The following is a 19,556-nucleotide window of genomic DNA, read 5'->3' as shown; positions in this document are numbered from 1 at the left end:
GATGTCATTCTGATATAGCTTCGTTGACTCATATGTTTTGGTCCTGTCCTTGCTTACAAAACTATTGGAAAGATATTTTTAATATTATTTCAAGAGTTTTAAATATTAATCTCCAACCACACCCTTTTACTGCAATTTTTGGCCTACCAATGATAGATAATAATTGTTTATCCGCTTCATTCCAACGAATGATTGCATTTATTACACTAATGGCTAGAAGATCCATTTTACTGAATTGGAAAGAAGCCAATCCTCCAACAGTATTTCAGTGGTTTTCCCAAACTATTTCCTGTTTAAGTTTAGAAAAAATTAGAAGTGTGGTTTTCGATCCTTCAGTTAAATTTGAGGAAACTTGGAGACCATTTATTCAGCATTTTCATATGAATTAAACGGTCTGATCCTGAACCTTATTGTCACTATCCTGAATTGTGTGGATGGAGGTTGGGAGTCATAGGCACTACTGTATATATATAACATTATGCGATTGCCCATGTTGGTTAGTTTTTTTTTTCTATTTAGTTGTTGTTTTTTTTTTTGGGGGGGGTTTCTCTTAATCATTTATATTATTATATGAGTTTGAGAGATTCTATGTATGGATCAATATATATTTGAATGTTTATCAATCTATTATGTACTCTCAAATGTCTTGTAACAATATTTTTCTTCTGTTTTTTTTTTAAAAAACTAATAAAAAGATTTGAAAAGAAAAGAAAGAAAGGAGTAAGCCATCCAGCCCATCGAGCCTGTCTCGCCATTCAATAAGATCATGATTGATCTGTCCGTAAACTCAGCTCCATCTACCTGCCTTTTCCCCATACTCTTAATTCCCCTACTATGTAAAAACCTATCTGTTTCTTAAATATATCGAGTGAAGAAGCCTCAACTGCTTCCCTGGGCAGAGAATCCCACAGATTCACCACTCTCTGGGAAAAACAGTTTCTCCTCATCCACATCCTAAATCTTCTCCCCTGAATTGTGAGGCAATGTCCCCTAGTTCTAGTCTCACCTACCAATGGAAACAACTTTCCTACTTCTATCTTATCTATCCCTTTCAAAATTTTGTATGTTTCTAATAAGATCCCCTCTCATTCTTCTGAACTCCAGAGAGCATTGCCCCAGGCGACTCAATCTCTCCTCAAAGGTTAACCCCTTCATCCCTGGAATCAACCTGGTGAACCTCCTCTACATTGCCTCCAAAGCCAGTATATCCTTCCTCAAGAATGGAGACCAGAACTGCACACAATACTCCAAGTGTGGCCTCACCAGTACCCTGTATAGTTGCAGCATGGCCTCCCTGCTCTTGAATTCAATCCCTCTATCAATGAAGACCAACATTCTGCTTGCCTTCTTAATAACCTGTTGTACCTGTAAGCCAACACTTTGCGATTCATGAACAAGCACTCCCAAGTCCCTCTGCACAACAGCATGCCGCAATCTTTCACCATTTAAATACCGTAGATTCCGGATTTTAAGCCGCTACTTTTTTCCCACATTTTGAACAGCTTTGAACTCTGCGGCCTTTAATACGGAGCGGCTAATACATGATTTTTTTTCATGCCGCCAAAAACATTTTGCCTCGTAACAGTAGACCAATAAAATTGATGAGTAGTTCACAGAGGTCCAATGAAATTGTACGATAAATCAAGCGCACTTTCACAATTAAATTATTGTAAATCAGTCATTTGTACTCACCCTCATCAACATGGAAAACACTCGAAGAAAAGCATTGTGCTGCCTTTATGGCAGTTATTTAGTTTATAATATTTTCGCTTAGTAATTCATTTTCTAGTTAAAGTTAGAAGAGTTTTAACTATATTTGTTTTCTGTACTACATCGCGGGATGCTATGACGTCACACCCGGTTTCGCCGCGTCTTGTGGGAAAAATGCCGGTTTGCGATAAACAGGACGGCGGGGGGGAGCGGCGGAGCCAAAACGCTGCTTTTAAGTTAAAGGCGATCAATAACTTTTCCTGGTAGGCTGCAGTATATATATTTTTTACCAGTCGTTAGGAGATATTGGAATGTTGTTCAGTAAAAAAGTATACGCAACGTATATTTAAAAGTAGCCGCGTTACAGGCACGGTTTGAAAAAAAGCATTTGCAATATGTATTTGTTTATGTTACCATATGGATTTAATTAAAAGTTAAAAAATCCTCACGTGTAATATCTTTCTGTGTAAATATCTCATATTACAACGTGGGACACCTGCGGCCGAAAATCCGGTGCGGCCTGTACAAGTAAAAAATTGATTTTCTTTCTAAAATTAGAGCCAGCGGCTTTTAATCAGGTGCGCTCTGTAGTCCGGAATCTACGGTAATAATCTGCTCTTCTATTATTCCTTCCAAAGTGGATGATCTTGCATTTATCAACATTGTATTCCATCTGCCAGACCTTGGCCCACTCACTTAACCTATCTATATCCCTCTGCAGACTTTCCACATCCTCTGTACAATTTGCTTTTCCACTCAGTTTAGTGTCATCAGCAAATTTTGCTACACCACACTCAGTCCCCTCTTCCAAATCATCAATGTAAATGGTAAAGAGCTGTGGGCCCAGCACCGACCCCTGCAGCACCCCACTCACCACTGACTGCCAACCAGAGAAACACCCATTTATACCAACTCTCTGCCTTCTGCTGGTTAACCAATCCACTATCCATGTCAATACACTTTCTCCGACTCCAAACACCTGTATCTTATTTATAGGTCTCCTGCGCGGCACCTTATCGAACGCCTTCTGGAATTCCAAGTACATGACATCCACCCGTTCCCCTCTATCCACTGCACTCATTGTCTTCAAAGAACTCCAGTAAGTTTGTCAAACAGGGCCTGCCCTTTCTGAATCCATGCTGCGTCTGTCTAATGGAACCACTCCTTTCTAAATGTTTCGCTATTTCTTCCTTAATGACAGCTTCAAGCATTTTCCCGACTACAGATGTTAAGCTAACTAGCCTATAGTTGCCCGTCTTTTGCCTACATCCTTTTTTAAAAAGTGGCATGACATTTGCTGTCTTTCAATCCACCAGGACCTGCCCAGAGTCTAGAGAGTTTTGATAAATGATTACCAATGCATCTACTATAACCTCCGCCAATTCCCTCTGCACCCTGGGATGCATCCCATCAAGACCAGGGGACTTATCTACCTTCAGGCCCTCTAGTTTGCTCTTTAGTGACATTAATTTTATCAAGGTCCTTACCTCCCATTTCGTCCATAACATCCTTCTTTGGCATATTAGACATGTCCTTCACCGTGAAGACTGACACAAAATAGTCGTTCAATGCCTCAGCCATTTCCTTATCACCCAATATCAACTTCCCCTTCTCGTCTTCCAACTTTAGCCACCCTCTTCCGCTGTATATATTTATAAAAACTTTTGCTACCTGTTTTTATATTTTATGCTAATTTATTTTCATACTCTATCTTCCCTTTCCTTATTTCTTGTTTACTCTGTTGCTTTTTAAAGTTTTCCCAATCCTCCAGTCTCCCACTATTCTTTGCAACTTTGTACACGAGCTTTTAATTTGATACTATCTTTTTTATTTCCTTAGTTATCCAAGGCTGGCTCTCCCCACACTTACTGTCCTTACTTTTGACTGGAATATACTTTTGTTGAGCACTGTGAAAAATCTCTTTGAAAGTATTCCACTGTTCCTCAACTGTCCTACCAAATAGCCTGTGCTCCCAATCCACATTAGCCAACTCCATCCTCATACTGTTGTAGTCTCCCTTGTTCAAGCATAATACACTAGTTTTAGATCCGACTATTTCATCCTCCATCTGAATGCAAAATTCAATCGTACTGTGATCACTCTTTCTAAGAGGATCCCTGACTACCAAGATCGTTAATCTTACCTGTCTCATTGCACAGGACTAGATCTAAGATAGCATTTTCCCTTGTAGGTTCACTAACATGCTGCTCAAGAAAGCCATCACAGATGCATCCTATAAAGACCTCCTCAAGACTTCTTTGACCAACCTGATTCACCCAATCTATGTGGAAGTTAAAATCCACCATGCCAACTACTGTTCCGTTCTTACAAGCCTCAGTTATTTCTTGGTTAATCGCCTGTGCCACTGCAATATTTTTATTAGGTGGCCTATAGACAACAACCACCAGTGATTTTTTCCCTTTGCTACTCTTAATCTCTACTCAGATGGACTCAACATTCTGCTCCGTAGATCTTATATCATCTCTCACAATCGCCCTGATCTCATCCCTAATCAAGAGCACCACCTCACCTTCCTGCCTATCTTTCCGTATTACCTGATACCCTTGGATATTTAATTCCCAGTCATCTCCACCTTGCAACCAGGTTTCTGTAATGGCCACTAAATCATATGCCTTGGTGCTGATTTGTGCCACAAGTTCACTAACCTTGTTTCTAATACTACGGGCATTTAGATAAAGTGCCCTCATACTCAGTCCCTTCACACCTACATCCGGAACACTTCACAATCTCAACAACTTTTAATTCCCTGACCACTTCAATTTCACCATAGATGTCCAGACCCTATGCACTTCTATCCCCCATCAAGAAGGCATTAAAGCTCTCCACATCTTTCTCAACAAAAGATCCAACCAGTTCCCTTCCACCACCACCTTCCTCTGTCTGGCAGAACTGATTCTCACCCTCAAGAATTTCTCCTTTGGCTCCTCATACTTTCTCCAGACTCAAGGTGTAGCCATGGCAACGTAGAACAGTCCATGTTCCAAGCCTTCCCTGGTACTGCTCCCCAAATCTTTCTCCACTACATTGATGACTGCACTGGTGCTGCTTCATGCGCCCATGCTGAGCTCACCAATTACATCAACCTTGCCTCCAAATTCCACCCTGCCCTTAAATTCACTGACACCTCTCTCCCCTTTCTTGATCTCTCTCGGTTTCCATCTCTGGAGACAGACTGTCTGCAGACATCTTTTATAAACCTACCAACACCCATGGCTACCTTGACAACAAGTCTCCCCACCCTGTCTCCTGTAAAAAAAATCCCATTCCCTTTTCTCAGTTCCTACATTTGTTCCAAGGATGAGGCCTCCCTTTCCAGAGCATCAGAGATGTTCTCCTTCTTCAAAGAACAGGGTTTCCCTTCATCACCATTAATGCTGCCCTCAAACACATCTTCTCCATTTCCTGGATATTCACACTCACCCACCTTCCTGCTGCCTTAAAAGGGACAGAGTTCCTCTTGTCCTCACCTACTAGCCATGAGTCTCTGTATCCAACACATCATCTTCTGCAACTTCTATCATCTGAACAGGATCCTACCACCAAACACACCTTTACCTCCCCTCCACTCTCTGCTTTCCACAGGGATCGCTCCCTCGGTGATTTCATTGTCCATTCATCCCTCCCCACTAACCTCCCCCAGCACATATCACCGCTAAGGACAGAAATGCTATACCTGCCCATTCACCTCCTCCCTCAGCCCCATTCGGGACTCCAAACATTCCTTAAATGTGAGGCAACACTTCATTTGTAAATCTGTTGGAGATGTCTATCATATCTGGTGCTCCTGATGCGGCAGCCTCTACATTGGTAAGACATGATATAAATTAGGGGATCACTTCATAAAGCAGCTCTGCTCCATCCACCATAAGCAGAATTTCCTGGTGGCCAATCATTTTAATTCCCATCCCCATTCGTCAGTCCACGGCCTCCTCTTTTGCCATGATGAGGCCACTCTCAGGGCAGAGGAGCAACACCTCATATTCTGCTTAGGTAACCAACCTAATGGCATGAACATTGATTTCTTCTTCCAGTAAATTGTTTTTACCCTACCACTTCCCCCTTCCTCCATTGTCTACTCTGGCCTCTTACCCCTTCTCCTCACCTACCTATCATCTCCTCTGGTGACCCTCCTACTTCCCTTTCTCCTATCATCCACCGTCCTCTCCTATCAGATTCCTTCCTTGTCAGCCCTTGACCTTTCCCACCCTTCTGGCTTCACCTATCACCTTTTGGGTCGTCCTTCCCACCCCTCCCCACCACCTTTTTATTCTGCCGCCTTCCCCCTTCCTTTCCAGTCCCGAAGAAAGGTCTCAGCCCAAAACATTGATCGTTTATTTATTCCCATAGACGCTGCCAGACCTACCGAGTTCCTCCAGTACTACGTCTGTGTTATTCTGGAACAGGAGTTGACAATATGGTCTTTGAGGCTTTGTTCTAACACCAAATAAAGTTGCCTTGGAGGGCATATTATGAAGGCTCACTGTTTTTGAATTGTGGACTTAGTTCTTAGATACTAGTTTTGCTTTCTCCTGCTGCTATTTATATTCACTTTTGTAAAAACATATTCCCCATTCTTCTATTGCTGGCTTGTAACACCTGGAGACATCCTGACTTCCAGTTTGGCCTACGTGGAGTTTGCCTCTGTGACTATGTGGGTTTCCTCCAAGTGCTCTGGTTTCCTCCCATATTCCAAAGGTTTGTTGCTTATAAGGAAGAATAATATTACATGGAAAATTAATGAGGGATTGGATTGCTTGTCCTGACCGAAATGTGGCTCCAGGATACCACTCCCGACTCAGGCATCCAGTTAGAGGGCCTAACCTGCCTTCAGGTGGACAGATAAGCTGCGACTCTGGAAAGAACCGCGGAGGTGGTCTGTGTGTTTACGTCAGTAAGAACTGGTCTTGGTGGTAATGGCCCATTGCTCACCGCAGATAAAGTTTTTAAATGGTGAAGTGCAACCCCTTCTGCGTACTGAGGGAATTCACTGCCACTGTGATTATTGGTGTTTCCGCTCCCCACTCTGCACCTGCTGTGCTGCTGCTGGGGAAGCGCTACAGGAGCTCTATATGCAATCTGTAACCTGGTCATTGCTGCTGGTGACTTCAATCATGCCAGCTTAAAAACTGCCAAAAGCTCTACCAGTATGTCAACTTCACAACCAGAGGAGAGGATATATTAGACCTGCTTTACACCAAAGCTCAAAGAGCCTACAAATCTGATCCCCGCTCCCACCTCAGATATTCAGACCACATATCTGTTTTGCTCATCCCTGCACGTAGGCCACTGGTTAAACGAGTCAAACCAGTTCAGAGGGAAATCAGGAGCCACCCCAGGACTGCTTCAACAGCATGGACTGGAGCACACTTAGGGAGATGACTACCTATATCACCACATCAACATTGATGAATATGCAAGATCAGTGATTGGCTGCATAGAAAAATGCATTGAGGACGTTACCATGATTTAGCACTGCACTGCCAGGGCAACCAAGAACCATGGTAGCTAAACATTTTAATTCCAATGCCCATTCCTGTCCTGACACATCGCTTCAAAGCCTCAGGGTGGAGCAGCAACACCTTCTTCTTCTGTCTGGGTAGCCTCCAACCTGATGGCATGGATATCGATTTCTCAAACTTCCGGTTAAAAAAAGTTATTTTCCCCTTCCCTCTTCTTCTGCTCTCTACTCTGGCCTCTTACCTCTTCTCACCTGACCATCAGCCCCTCTGGATTTCCTCCTCCTTCCTTTTCTCCCATGGGAGACCCGTCTCTCCTATCAGATTCCTTTATCTTTCCTACTCAACTAAGTTCACCAATAACCTTCCAGCTAGCCTCCTCCCCACCTTTTTATTCTGCTGTCTTCCCCCTTCCTTGTCAGCCCTGAAGAAGGGTCTCGGCACGAAAAGTCGACTGTTTATTCCCCTCCATGGATCATAGATGCTGCCTGACCTGCTGAGTTCCTCCACCGTCACATAGTTTTTCTAACAGAGGAGTTAGAGTTATTGTGCTACAGTACAGAAGCAGACCCTTCAGCCCATCTTGTCCATGCTGATCTGTTAATCTGCCTAGTCTCATCAAACTGCACCTGCAGCGTAGCTCTCTATATACCCCTCCCATCCATGTACTTACCCAAACTTTGCTTAAATGTCTGTTAATTCTCCCTTAATCTACATCAAACTCCCAAATGAGTCCTGGTGTTGATGCTGAAGACCAAAGCCCAGATATCAGGGCCTGATGGCCGGAACACTGTATCTGCCCCAACATTTGCAAATACGGACGCCGGAGATGGGGTTGGTGGACTGTGTGTATGTCTGGGTGGGAGAGAGGGAGGAACGGAGTCTGTTTTGCTGTTGTTTTATTGCTTGTTGCATTCTGTGTTGCTCTGCAGAGCATTGTGGGCATGCTACATTGGCACTGGAGTGGATGGCAACACTTGCGGGGCACCCCCAGCACATTGGTGTGTTAACACCAATAAACATTTCACTGCACAGTCGGCCCTCCTTATCTGCGGGGGATTGGTTCCAGGACCCACCGCGGATACCAAAATTCGCGGATGCTCAAGTCCCTTATTTAACATGTATCAGTGCGGTGGTCTTTAGGATCCAGTGGAACCCCGGACTTTATTTAACATGTCTCCGTGCGGTGGACATTAGGACCTGGTGGCGCAGCTCTGAATCGCAGTGTTTCTGTTCACAAAAATAATCCCATCGCGATTGAAAATAAGATGGAAGTAATAAAGTAATCGGAAAGAGGTGAAACGCCATCAGTCATTGGAAAAGTGTTAGGCTACATTCGGTCAACGACTGGAACAATTTTAATGGAGAATGTGAAAGGCCCTGTCCCGATGAAAGCTACAATTATTACTAAGCAACACAGTGGTTAAATTATTGAAATATGTATGTTTCTTAAGTGTTTTATATGCATAGAAAGGTAAAATATGTACTATATACTAAGAAAAATGTTTGACTAACTGACGCTAAATAATTCTGGATGTACCTGTTCCGACTTCAAATCCGACTCAAGAACAGAACTCATTCATAACCTTGGAACTGCCTGTACTTTTAAGTCATTTCTAGATTACTTATGTACAATGTCCTGTGTATGTTACTAAAAAGGGCTTCTTTGGTTTGTTACGAGTAGGAATGTTTCTTTGTCTGTTAAATGTTTCTCTTGCCGTTGTTTCGCTTTAGAATGGCTGATATGGTAATTGTATTCATTTGTTAATCAATGGGGAATGTTATTGTGTTTTGTGAGGCTGGGAACTTGGGGGAGGGGTTGCGCGGGCTTGGGGGTGAAGGGAGTCGGGAGGGAGACGCCGAGGAAGGTGGACGTGCGCTCGGAAGACCACCGGGGAGTCCGAGGTGGAAGACGTGGAAGTCGGAGGCAAGCGGCGAGGGGTCGAATGGTTTGCTGGATGAGCTCCAACGAGTGCACTAAACTGACTGAACTTTGATAAGTTGGCGCCTTTTGTTTTTTTCTTGTATATATATATATATTGTATTGCCTAATACTCTTTTAATTTTAGTAAACTCTTTAAAGTGTATTTCATACCGGTATTCGTTGTGGGTTTGATACTGTTGGCGGGCGTGAGGCATAAACGCGATTCTCACAGCACCTGCGTGTACGGGAGGCGGGGTTGGTGAGTGGCTGGATCTCTTTTTCCCCTAGACATATACCAGCCTGTTGGGTAAGTGTTACATTTGTGGGGTGCTCGCCCGGGATTGGATTGTCAGGGGGCTGTGGAATCGCGCAGGCAGCAGAGCGGAAATGGACAGGGATAAGATTGTTCGCTGGTGCGAATTTGAAGGTGTACCAGTTCAGTACACATGCGTAGTGAGCGGAGTGGATTTTCGAGTTTCGGGAGACGCGGTAGTGTGGGGGTTAAGTTTGGTGAACGGTATGGGGCAGGTAGAATTGGTAGCTAGACGGTGTGGTAAAGAGATGGAGTCTAGCTGGGTGTTGGTTCATACGAGTGCTGACGTCAGGACATTGGAACTGCCGGCGACGGTCAGTGTACCGGGGGAAGAGGAGCTGTGGGGGCTCCACCCCTTCTCCAAGGATGAGGCTGAGGAGACATCAGAGGAGGAGCTAGAGCTAGAGGAAAACCCCAGGGAGGTGGCAGAAACTAGCAAAGGGAGGAGGGAGGAGTGAGTCGTGACTAGGCCCCGCCCCCAGGTAGGGGGGGAAGCCTCGGAGCTGGCAGCCGCACTTAACTCCCTGGTGGGAGTGGCCGAGAGGCCACGGCTGAAGCTGGGGGTGTTCTCCGGAGCCAAGCCTACTCCGGACGGGGAGGTGGACTATGAGACCTGGATCGAGCATACGTCCTTGATGTTAGAGGAGTGGCCAGGCTCGGAGGAGGAGAAGAGGCAGCGATTGGTGGGAAGTTTGAGGGGTTTAGCAGCCAAAACAGTCCGGGAGTTGAAAGCTGAAAAGTCTGGGGCCTCAGTGGAGGAATGTATAGAAGTTTTGGAGGGAGCGTTTGGGTTGTCAGGGGAACCCTGGCTGCTTTTAGCAGAGTTCCAACGCCTGGAACAATGGAGAGGGGAAAAGCTCTCCGAGTACATATTTAGGATGGAGGGGATGCTCTCGGGGCTGCGGCGCCGGGGGGTAGTGAAGGCGCCTGACGTGGCTAGCGTGAGGATGAGTCAGTTATTCAGTGGCTCTCTGGAGGAGGACAAGGTGGCGTGGACTATCCGGCAGGCTTATAGGAAAGGCCCTCCTCCATCGTTCGGGCCACTGATTAGAGAGGTGTGGGAGGAAGAGAGAGCGTTGGGGCGAAAAAGGGGCGCGGGCCTACGGGAGCGATCCTCAGCGATACAGGAAGTGGTGGCTGGGTGGAGGAATGACAACCCACCAGGGGGTAGAGAACCCCCTCTGGAGGGGAGGGACAGGGGAGGTACCCACTCTCAGGGGCGACCAGTGCAGTGGGTTGGGAGTGGGAGTCGTCCTGGGAGAGGGGGGCATTTCAGGCGGGACTGTGGGCGGCCGAGGGTGTGCTATAGCTGTGGAGAGGAGGGACACTTTAGGTGGGATTGTGAGAGACAAGGAGTTCCGCGGAGGACAAGCCCCCCTGCGACTAAGAAGGGGGAGGTGTCGGGAAACTTAGGAGAGGCTCAGTGAGGGAACGGACTGGAGCCTCTGGAGGAACACATTCCCAGAGATCAGCCAGGGGACCACCGGGTGTCCACGCCTCTATTCCAGATGGGCTGGTAGGACCCCGTGCCAGTGTGGGTCTACGGATAGAGGGAGTTTACGCAAAAGCCGTTCTGGATACAGGATCGCAGGTGACCTTATTGTACTGGTCTTTCTACAACCAATATCTAAAGCATTTGCCCGTAACCCCATTTGACGCCCTGCAGATTTGGGGTGTGAGCGAGGGTGACTACCCGTACGATGGGTACTTATCGGTGAGATTGGAGTTCTCGGAGGGCGATGTGGGAGTGTCCGAAGCTATTGAGACGTTGGTGTTGGTGTGTCCTGACCCGGTGGAAACCGGTGGTGCTGCCCTCCTGGTGGGGACTAATTCCCCCGTTGTGCGACGGCTCCTGGGAGCTTGTAAGGAGAAAGCGGGGGAAGACTTTCTGGAGACCCTCTCAGTGCATCCAGTGTTTCGAGCAGTGTTCGAAGAAGGGGTTGCCTCCCTAGGACTGGACCCGGAGTGTAAACGAGGGACGGTGTGGTGTACGCAGGCGATGTCCAAGGTGATCCGACCCGGGGAGGTAGCACTAGTGATGGGGACCCCCAGATTCCCAGGAGTGCCGACGGGCGAAGCCCTGTTAGTAGACGCCCCGGACGATCTTGAAGGGGAGACACGATTTCCGGTGGGGGCGCTGGTGAGGCCCGAAGTGCAGAGACCAGGGGTGGTACATGCGAGGCGTATAGCTATAAGTGTCAGGAACACCACGGCGAGAGAAATCACCTTTAAGAGGGGAATGCCGCTGGCACATCTGTTCCCGGTGACGGTAATGTCTAGCGCACCAGTGAGGACCCCTAACGGGGAGGGATCGGAGCATCGAAGGGAGCTGACTGCTGAAGTCTTTAACTTCGGGGATTCTCCTGTGTCGCCGGAGTGGAAACACAGGCTAGTGGAGAAGATGCTGAAGATGGAAGCTGTTTTTTCTCGGGGCGAGTTTGATGTTGGCTGCTCCAAAAGCACTTGCCACACCATCCAGTGACGGAGGACACCCCGTTCCGAGAGAGATCCCGGCGGCTGGCTCCGGCAGATGTTGAGGACGTGTGGCAGCACTTGTGCAAGTTGAAGGAGGCCGGAATCATAGCTGAGTCCCGAAGTCCTTATGCGTCCCCAATAGTGGTGGCACGGAAGAAGAATGGGCGAGTGCGCATGTGTGTTGACTACGGGACGTTGAATCGGCGAACTGTCCCTGATCAATATACTGTCCCAAGAGTCGAGGATGCGCTGGCCTGCCTGAGCGGTGCGAAGTGGTTCAGTGTGCTGGATTTAAGAAGTGGGTATTACCAGATCCCGATGAGTGCGGGCGATAAAGAGAAGACCGCTTTTATCTGCCCGCTGGGGTTCTTTCAGTTCGAACGAATGCCCCAAGGCATATTGGGAGCCCCAGCCACCTTCCAGAGGCTCATGGAGAGAACTGTGGGGGATATGAATCTGTTAGAGGTGCTGGTGTACCTGGACGATTTGATAGTGTTTGGATCGACTTTGGAGGAACATGAGGAAAGGCTGTTGAAGGTGTTGGGCCGGATTAATGAAGAAGGGTTGAAGCTTTCCCTGGACAAATGCCAGTTCTGCAAGTCGTCGGTTAGCTATGTTGGCCATATCATTTCGCGAGAGGGAGTGGCTACTGATCCAACCAAGATAGAGGCCGTGACCACCTGGCCGAGACCCCAGAAAGTGGGCGCTCTGCGCTCATTTTTGGGGTTCTGTGGGTATTACCAGCGATTTGTGAAAGGATACGCCAAAGTGTGTCACCCGTTGACTCAGCTGTTGTGTGGCTATCCCCCGGTGGGAAAGAAAAGGACGGGGGACCAGAGGCAGGACGCTGGAGGATACTGGAACCCGGCGGAACCTTTTGGCTCGAGATGGGATGATCAATGTGAAGAGGCGTTCCGATCTTTGAAAAGGGCACTGACCCAGGCCCCGGTGTTGGCTTTTGCCGATCCCCAGAAGCCATATGTGCTGCACACGGATGCCAGTCGAGAGGGTCTCGGGGCTGTTCTGTACCAGGAGCATGGCAAAGCATTGAGGCCGGTAGCCTTTGTCAGCCGAAGCTTGTCGCCATCGGAGAGAAACTATCCCACTCACAAGTTGGAGTTCCTGGCGCTGAAGTGGGCGGTGGTGGACAAGTTGGGCGATTACCTGTACGGAGCCAAGTTTGAGGTGCGAACGGATAACAATCCGCTCACTTATATTCTGACTTCGGCAAAGCTGGATGCCACAGGATATCGGTGGCTGGCGGCCTTGTCGGTATATGATTTCAGCCTGAGGTACCGCCCTGGAAGCAAGAATGTCGATGCGGATGCTTTGTCTCGTCGGGAGCCGGGGGAACAGGAGAGGGACGAGGAGTGGGAGAGTGTCCCTGCCCCTGGAGTGAAGGCGATGTGTCAGTTTGCTATCACCGTGAAGGCTGAGGGAAGAGGGAGGCTGGAACGAGTCGTGGACCAGTTGGGGGTTTTTAATGACGCCATACCCCTAGCTTACTGTGACCTGACCGCACTGCGGACTAAACAGTTGCCGGAACTGAGTCCGGGGGAAGTGGCAGCTGCTCAGCAAAATGACCCGGGCATTGGCACAGTGTAGAGAGCGGTCGAGAGGGGGGATGGAGCGTTGGCTGAGAAGGCGAAACACCCATTCGTGTCCCTGTTGTTGAAGGAGTGGTCTCGGTTGAAGTTAAAGAACCAAATCTTGTACCGGTTAACAGCGCCTCCGGACCAACCCCACTGTTGGCAACTGGTCCTGCCGGAGGAGTATCGGCAGGCTGTACTCCAGGCCCTACATGATGATTCTGGACACTTGGGGGTGGAAAAGACCTATGGATTACTCAAAGACCGGTTCTATTGGCCCCGGATGAGGGGTGAAGTCGAAGAATACTGTAGGGGCTGCAGTCGTTGCATCCGGAGGAAGACCCTGCCCGCGTTGGAGGCTCCACTGTCGCACTTGCAGAGTGCGGGACCTCTGGACCTGGTATGTATGGATTTTCTGTCGATTGAGCCTGACACCAGCAACACCGCGAATGTCTTAGTCATCACCGATCATTACACTCGCTATGCTCAGGCATTTCCCACTAAGGATCAGAAGGCGATGACAGTGGCGAAGGTGTTATGGGAGAAGTATTTTGTTCATTACGGCCTTCCCAGGCGAATCCATAGCGATCAGGGGCGGGACTTTGAGAGCCGCCTTATCCATGAATTACTGACTACGCTTGGGGTTGAGAAATCCAGGACTACCCCTTATCACCCACAGGGAGATCTGCAGCCAGACAGGTTCAACCGGACCCTGTTGGATATGCTCGGGACGCTGGAGATTGGGCAGAAAAGCAGGTGGAGTCGTCATATTGGACAATTGGTTCACCGTTACAATTGTACTCGCAATGATGCTACAGGATATTCGCCCTATTATCTGATGTTCGGGCGGGAAGCGAGGTTGCCCATTGACTTGTGTTTTGGGGGTGAAGTGGGTGAATTACCCGGGAAGTCCCATCTAAAGTATGTGTCTGACATGAAGAGGGAGTTACAGCGGGCGTACGAGTTGGCCGAGGCGGCGGCTACCAAACAAAATCAGAGGAATAAGATGCGGTATGATCGAAAGGTGAAGTTTGTTCAATTATTGCCGAGCGACCGGGTCCTTTTACAGAATTTGGGACTCCCTGGTAAGCACAAGTTGGCAGATCGATGGGCGGCCAGCCCCTATGTAATAGAGAGCCAGATGCCGAACCTGCCAGTTTACTGGGTGAAACCTGAGGATGGGAAAGGGCCTATCAAGGTACTCCATCGGAATCACCTGCTGCCGCTGGGTCAAGCGGTGCAGGTGGATACAGAGCCAGAGTGGGAGGTTACGCCCAGTACAAGGACTCTGCGAGGGCGCAGAGAAAGGGAAGAGCCCGCTGCTGAAGAGCGGGGATGGGTCCCTCGCCCGGAAATGGCTACTGATTCGGAAGAGGACGACTCAGATGAGTGGCCCCTGTTCCCATTCCTGGTGCTCCAGTACCAGGAGAAGAGGCTTCTGGCCCTTCCCATACTGAATTGGGTGAGAGGAGGGAAGGTCTTGAGGGTCAGATGGAGAGGCAGCCAACATTGGTGGGAGAGAGGGTGGAGCCCGAGAGATCTCAGGTGAGGGAGGACCCCTGTGAGGAAGGGGGTGAGGGTCTGTCAGGTAGACCTGGGGTGTCCGAGACAGTGGGTTCGCAGGTGAAGAGGAAGCCCAGTGGGGCAGAAGGGGTATGGAGATCTCAGAGGATTAGGCGCCCCCCGGAGCGGTTGACATATGTGGTACCAGGAGAACCGAGTGTGATTTCTACTACTCTGGGTAGTTATGTCACTGCTTTCTGCACCTGGGTTGGGTTTTGTGTGTTGCAAGAAGCTTTGGGGAACTCTAGTAATGCCATGAGGGCATGACATTTGCTGGTGGGGAGAGAATGTACAATGTCCTGTGTATGTTGCTAAAAAGGGCTCCTTTGGTTTGTTACGAGTAGGAATGTTTCTTTGTCTGTTAAATGTTTCTCTTGCCGTTGTTTCGCTTTAGAATGGCTGATATGGTAATTGCATTCATTTGTTAATCAATGGGGAATGTTGTGTTTTGTGAGGCTGGGAACTTGGGGGAGGGGTTGCACGGGCTTGGGGATGAAGGGAGTCGGGAGGGAGACGCCGAGGAAGGTGGACGTGCGCTCGGAAGACCACCGGGGAGTCCGAGGTGGAAGACGTGGAAGTCGGAGGCAAGCGGCGAAGGGTCGAATGGTTCGCTGGTTGAGCTCCAACGAGTGCACTAAACTGACTGAACTTTGATAAGTTGGCGCCTTTTGTTTTTTTCTTGTATATATATATATGTATTGTATTGCCCAATACTCTTTTAATTTTAGTAAACTCTTTAAAGTGTATTTCATACCGGTATTTGTTGTGGGTTTGATACTGTGGGCGGGCGCAAGGCATAAACGTGATTCTCACAGCACCTGCGTGTACGGGAGGCAGGGTTGGTGAGTGGCTGGATCTCCTTTTCCCCTAGACATATACCAGCCTTTTGGGTAAGTGTTACACTTATAATACCTAATACAATGTAAATGCTATGTAAATAGTTGTTATACTGTATTGTTTAGGGAATAATGACAAGAAAAAGTAGTCTGTACATGCTCAAGCAACGAGTGCTGGAGAGAGAACTTCCGGGTTTTCCCGATCCGCCGTTGGTTGAATCCACGGATAAGGAGGGCCGACTGTATCTTTCAAGTACATGTGATAAAAAAAATCTGAATCTGAAATGTTCACATCATGGATAGAAGCACCAGGTTTGACCATTCTAGGTTTACAGTACATAAGAGAAATTCTTCACTATACAGGGAAGTTACTTTCAAACTAGTGAAGGCTAGAAACTTGCAGAATAACAGGCCTACCTATTATCCACAAAGCTGACAGCATAGTTGACAGCTGGTCCTGCTGGAATCCCGGCATCTTTGAAAAACTGAATCCACTCTGACGTGGCTGCAGAAAAGAAAAAAGGTTTTCATTTTTGAAGTTTGTCAACTTACAGGTAGGGCACCCATCTTAAACAAAACCACAGAGAAGTACTTCAGACTGGAAATATTGACCAAGATTGGACTCTGTAGTTCATGCAACACACACAAAATGCTGGAGGAACTCAGCAGGTCAGACAGTGTCTATGGTCAGAGTAACACACACAAAATGCTGGAGGAACTCAGCAGGTCAGACAGCGTCTATGGACAGAGTAACACACACAAAATGCTGGAGGAACTCAGCAGGTCAGACAGTGTCTATGGACAGAGTAACACACACAAAATGCTGGAGGAACTCAGCAGGTCAGACAGTGTCTATGGACAGAGTAACACACACAAAATGCTGGATGAACTCAGCAGGTCAGACAGTGTCTATGGACAGAGTAACACACACAAAATGCTGGAGGAACTCAGCAGGTCAGACAGTGTCTATGGACAGAGTAACACACACAAAATGCTGGAGGAACTCAGCAGGTCAGACAGTGTCTATGGATAGAGTAACACACACAAAATGGGGGAGGAACTCAGCAGGTCAGACAGTGTCTATGGACAGAGTAACACACACAAAATGCTGGAGGAACTCAGCAGGTCAGACAGTGTCTATGGACAGAGTAACACACACAAAATGCTGGAGGAACTCAGCAGGTCAGACAGTGTCTATGGTCAGAGTAACACACTAAATGCTGGAGGAACTCAGCAGGTCAGACAGTGTCTATGGACAGAGTAACACACACAAAATGCTGGAGGAACTCAGCAGGCCAGGCCGCGTCTATGGAAAAGAGTACAGTCGACTGTCCTGCTGAAGGGTCCCGGCCCAAAATGTCAACAGTACTCTTTTCCATAGGTGCTGCCTGGCCTGCTGAGTTCCTCCAGCATCTTATGTGTGTTGCTTGGATTTCCAGCATCTGCAGATCTTTGCTTCTCTATAGTTCATGTTATGATGTGTTTCTGGTTGCTCCTTTTTATTTATTGCTATTTTGGGCGATTTTGAATCGGAGCAGTCTGCAGTTAATGAACAATGAACTAAACTGAAAATGTCTAGACTCTTTCAATTCTGTGTTTTATATTCTGTCTTTCGCTTTTTTTGGTTGTCGTTTGCATGATTTGTTTTTTTCTGCGCGTGATGGGGGGGGATTGATGTTTTTCGTTGAATTAGTTCCACTGTTTTCCTTATTTCCTGGCTGCCTGTGGGCAAGATGAACCTCAGGGTTGTATACAGCCTACGTACTTTGATAATAAAAGTACTTTGAATGTCTGAGCTCCTTTAGGGTGAAATTTTTTGGCTGAATAGAAAGAAATAACTAAATTTAAACTGTAAACAGACTATCTGCCTGGGGTAAAATGGGAAGGGGCACCCCAGTCTATCGAGGGCACCATTCTTTGTGCAAACACAAGAGATTCCGCAGATGCTGAAAACCTTGAGCAACACACAGGGTGATGGGGGAACTCAGCAGGTCAGACAGCATCTACGGAGGGGAATAACAGTTGACAATTTGGACCAAGACTCTTCATCGGGTCCCAATGAAGGGGCTTGAGTCTGAAACATCGGCTGCTTAGTCCTCTCCACAGATGGTACCTGACCTGCTGAGATCCTCCAGCAATTTGCGTGTGTTCTTCACCATTATATTTGTATTCATTTTCTGGGACCTTAAGAGTCACTGACGAGACATCCTTAAATGCCTTCAAGGAGGCGATGGTGGACAGCTTTATTGACAACCATGGCACTCCTTCTGATGAACGTACTCTCAATCCCTCCCCCACAGTGTCATTAGGCAGGGAGTGTCAGAATCGAGACCCAGTGAAAAGGGTGGTGGGGTTGAGATATGTCTCTACCAAAGGAGGTGTAAAGTGCTCTTTTCCCCCACTAGCCTGCAGGTCACCCTTGGGCAAGGTACAACACCTGCTTACCCCCTATACCTACACCCCCTCCTCCCACCCCCCTCGATCAGCCATGTGAAGCCACGGGAGCATGTGCTGGATATCACAAGTCCTGGTTATGTGACCACTGATACCAGGCAGAAAATCTCTGAAGAGTATTGATAATGGCCGAGGTCACCAGTCTTGTAAAGACACTAACCAGAAGGTGGCAATAGCAAATCATCTCTGTAGAAAAATTTGCCAAGAACAATCATGGTCATGGAAAGACCACGATCGCCCACATCAAACAACGTGGCACGGAATGAACAACAGTGAAGGAACCTTGAAACATTTCCAACTCAGGATGTTCCCTGACATGGAGAGGAACTGAATATTTAAAAATTCAGTGCATTTATTACCAAAGTACAAATACATCACCGTATACAACAATGAGATTCAATTTCCTGTGGGGATTCACAGTAAACACAAAGAAACACAATAATGTTAAACAACAACGAGGGACAAACAACTGACATGCAAAAGACAACAAACTGTGCAAGAAGAAACAAAATAATACTAATAAATAATAAGCAATAAATATTGAGAACATGAATTGTAGAGTCCTTGAAAGTGAGTCTATAGGTTGTGGAATCATTTTAATGTTAGTGTGAGTGAAGTTATCCTCTCTGGTTTAAGAGCCTGTTGGCTGATGGATAATGATTGTTCTTAACCTGCTGGTGTGGGGCTTCCTGCTGCCAGCAGTGAGGAGAGAGCACAGTGCCCCTATGCAGCTGCTGTCCAAGTCCTTCCTGGCGGTAGAGGTCATGGGTTTGGAAGCTAGTGTCAGAGCAGCGCAGTTGAATAACAGCACCACATCTGCAAATGGTGTACACTGTGGCTAAGCTGCACTGCTGGTGGCTGGAATGAACTGTGCAGGTTAATCCAGAAATCTTAATACTCTTTTCCCTTGCCTTGGAGTGTAGCGGACTGCGGGGTGATCTTATAAAGGTGTACAAAATCATGAGGGACATGGAGAGGTTGAATGCAATCATTTTTCTTCCCTGAGTCAGGAATCAAGTGCTAGAGGGCATAGGATTCAGGTGAGAGCCAAAAGATTTAATAAGAACCTGAGAAGTAAATATTATCTCCATGTTTAGAACTAACATATGTGGAACAAGCTACCAGAGGAAGGCACACAATTAACATTTCAGGATCAGCTTCTTCCCCTCCACTGTTAGATTTCTGAACAGAACATGAACCCGTGAAAACTCCCTC

At 47.5% G+C, this 19,556-nt stretch overlaps 1 protein-coding gene across 4 annotated transcripts in view; it reads right to left on the bottom strand.

Annotated features, from left to right (window-relative positions):
• Positions 1-19,556, bottom strand: part of c12h19orf47 (chromosome 12 C19orf47 homolog) — a 90,619-nt gene that overhangs the window by 59,888 nt on the left and 11,175 nt on the right. For all 4 annotated transcript variants that reach the window (XM_073063843.1, XM_073063844.1, XM_073063845.1 and 1 more), the window contains exon 2: positions 16,305-16,392. In XM_073063843.1, the coding sequence (XP_072919944.1) occupies positions 16,305-16,392 (88 nt within the window). The remainder of the gene's footprint in view (positions 1-16,304; positions 16,393-19,556) is intronic.

The sequence above is a fragment of the Hemitrygon akajei genome, chromosome 12 (genome assembly GCF_048418815.1).
Source record: "Hemitrygon akajei chromosome 12, sHemAka1.3, whole genome shotgun sequence".
Taxonomy (NCBI): Eukaryota; Metazoa; Chordata; class Chondrichthyes; order Myliobatiformes; family Dasyatidae; genus Hemitrygon; species Hemitrygon akajei.
The sequence above is the reverse complement of the archived record's forward strand: the minus strand, read 5'-3'. Positions and strand labels throughout refer to the sequence as shown.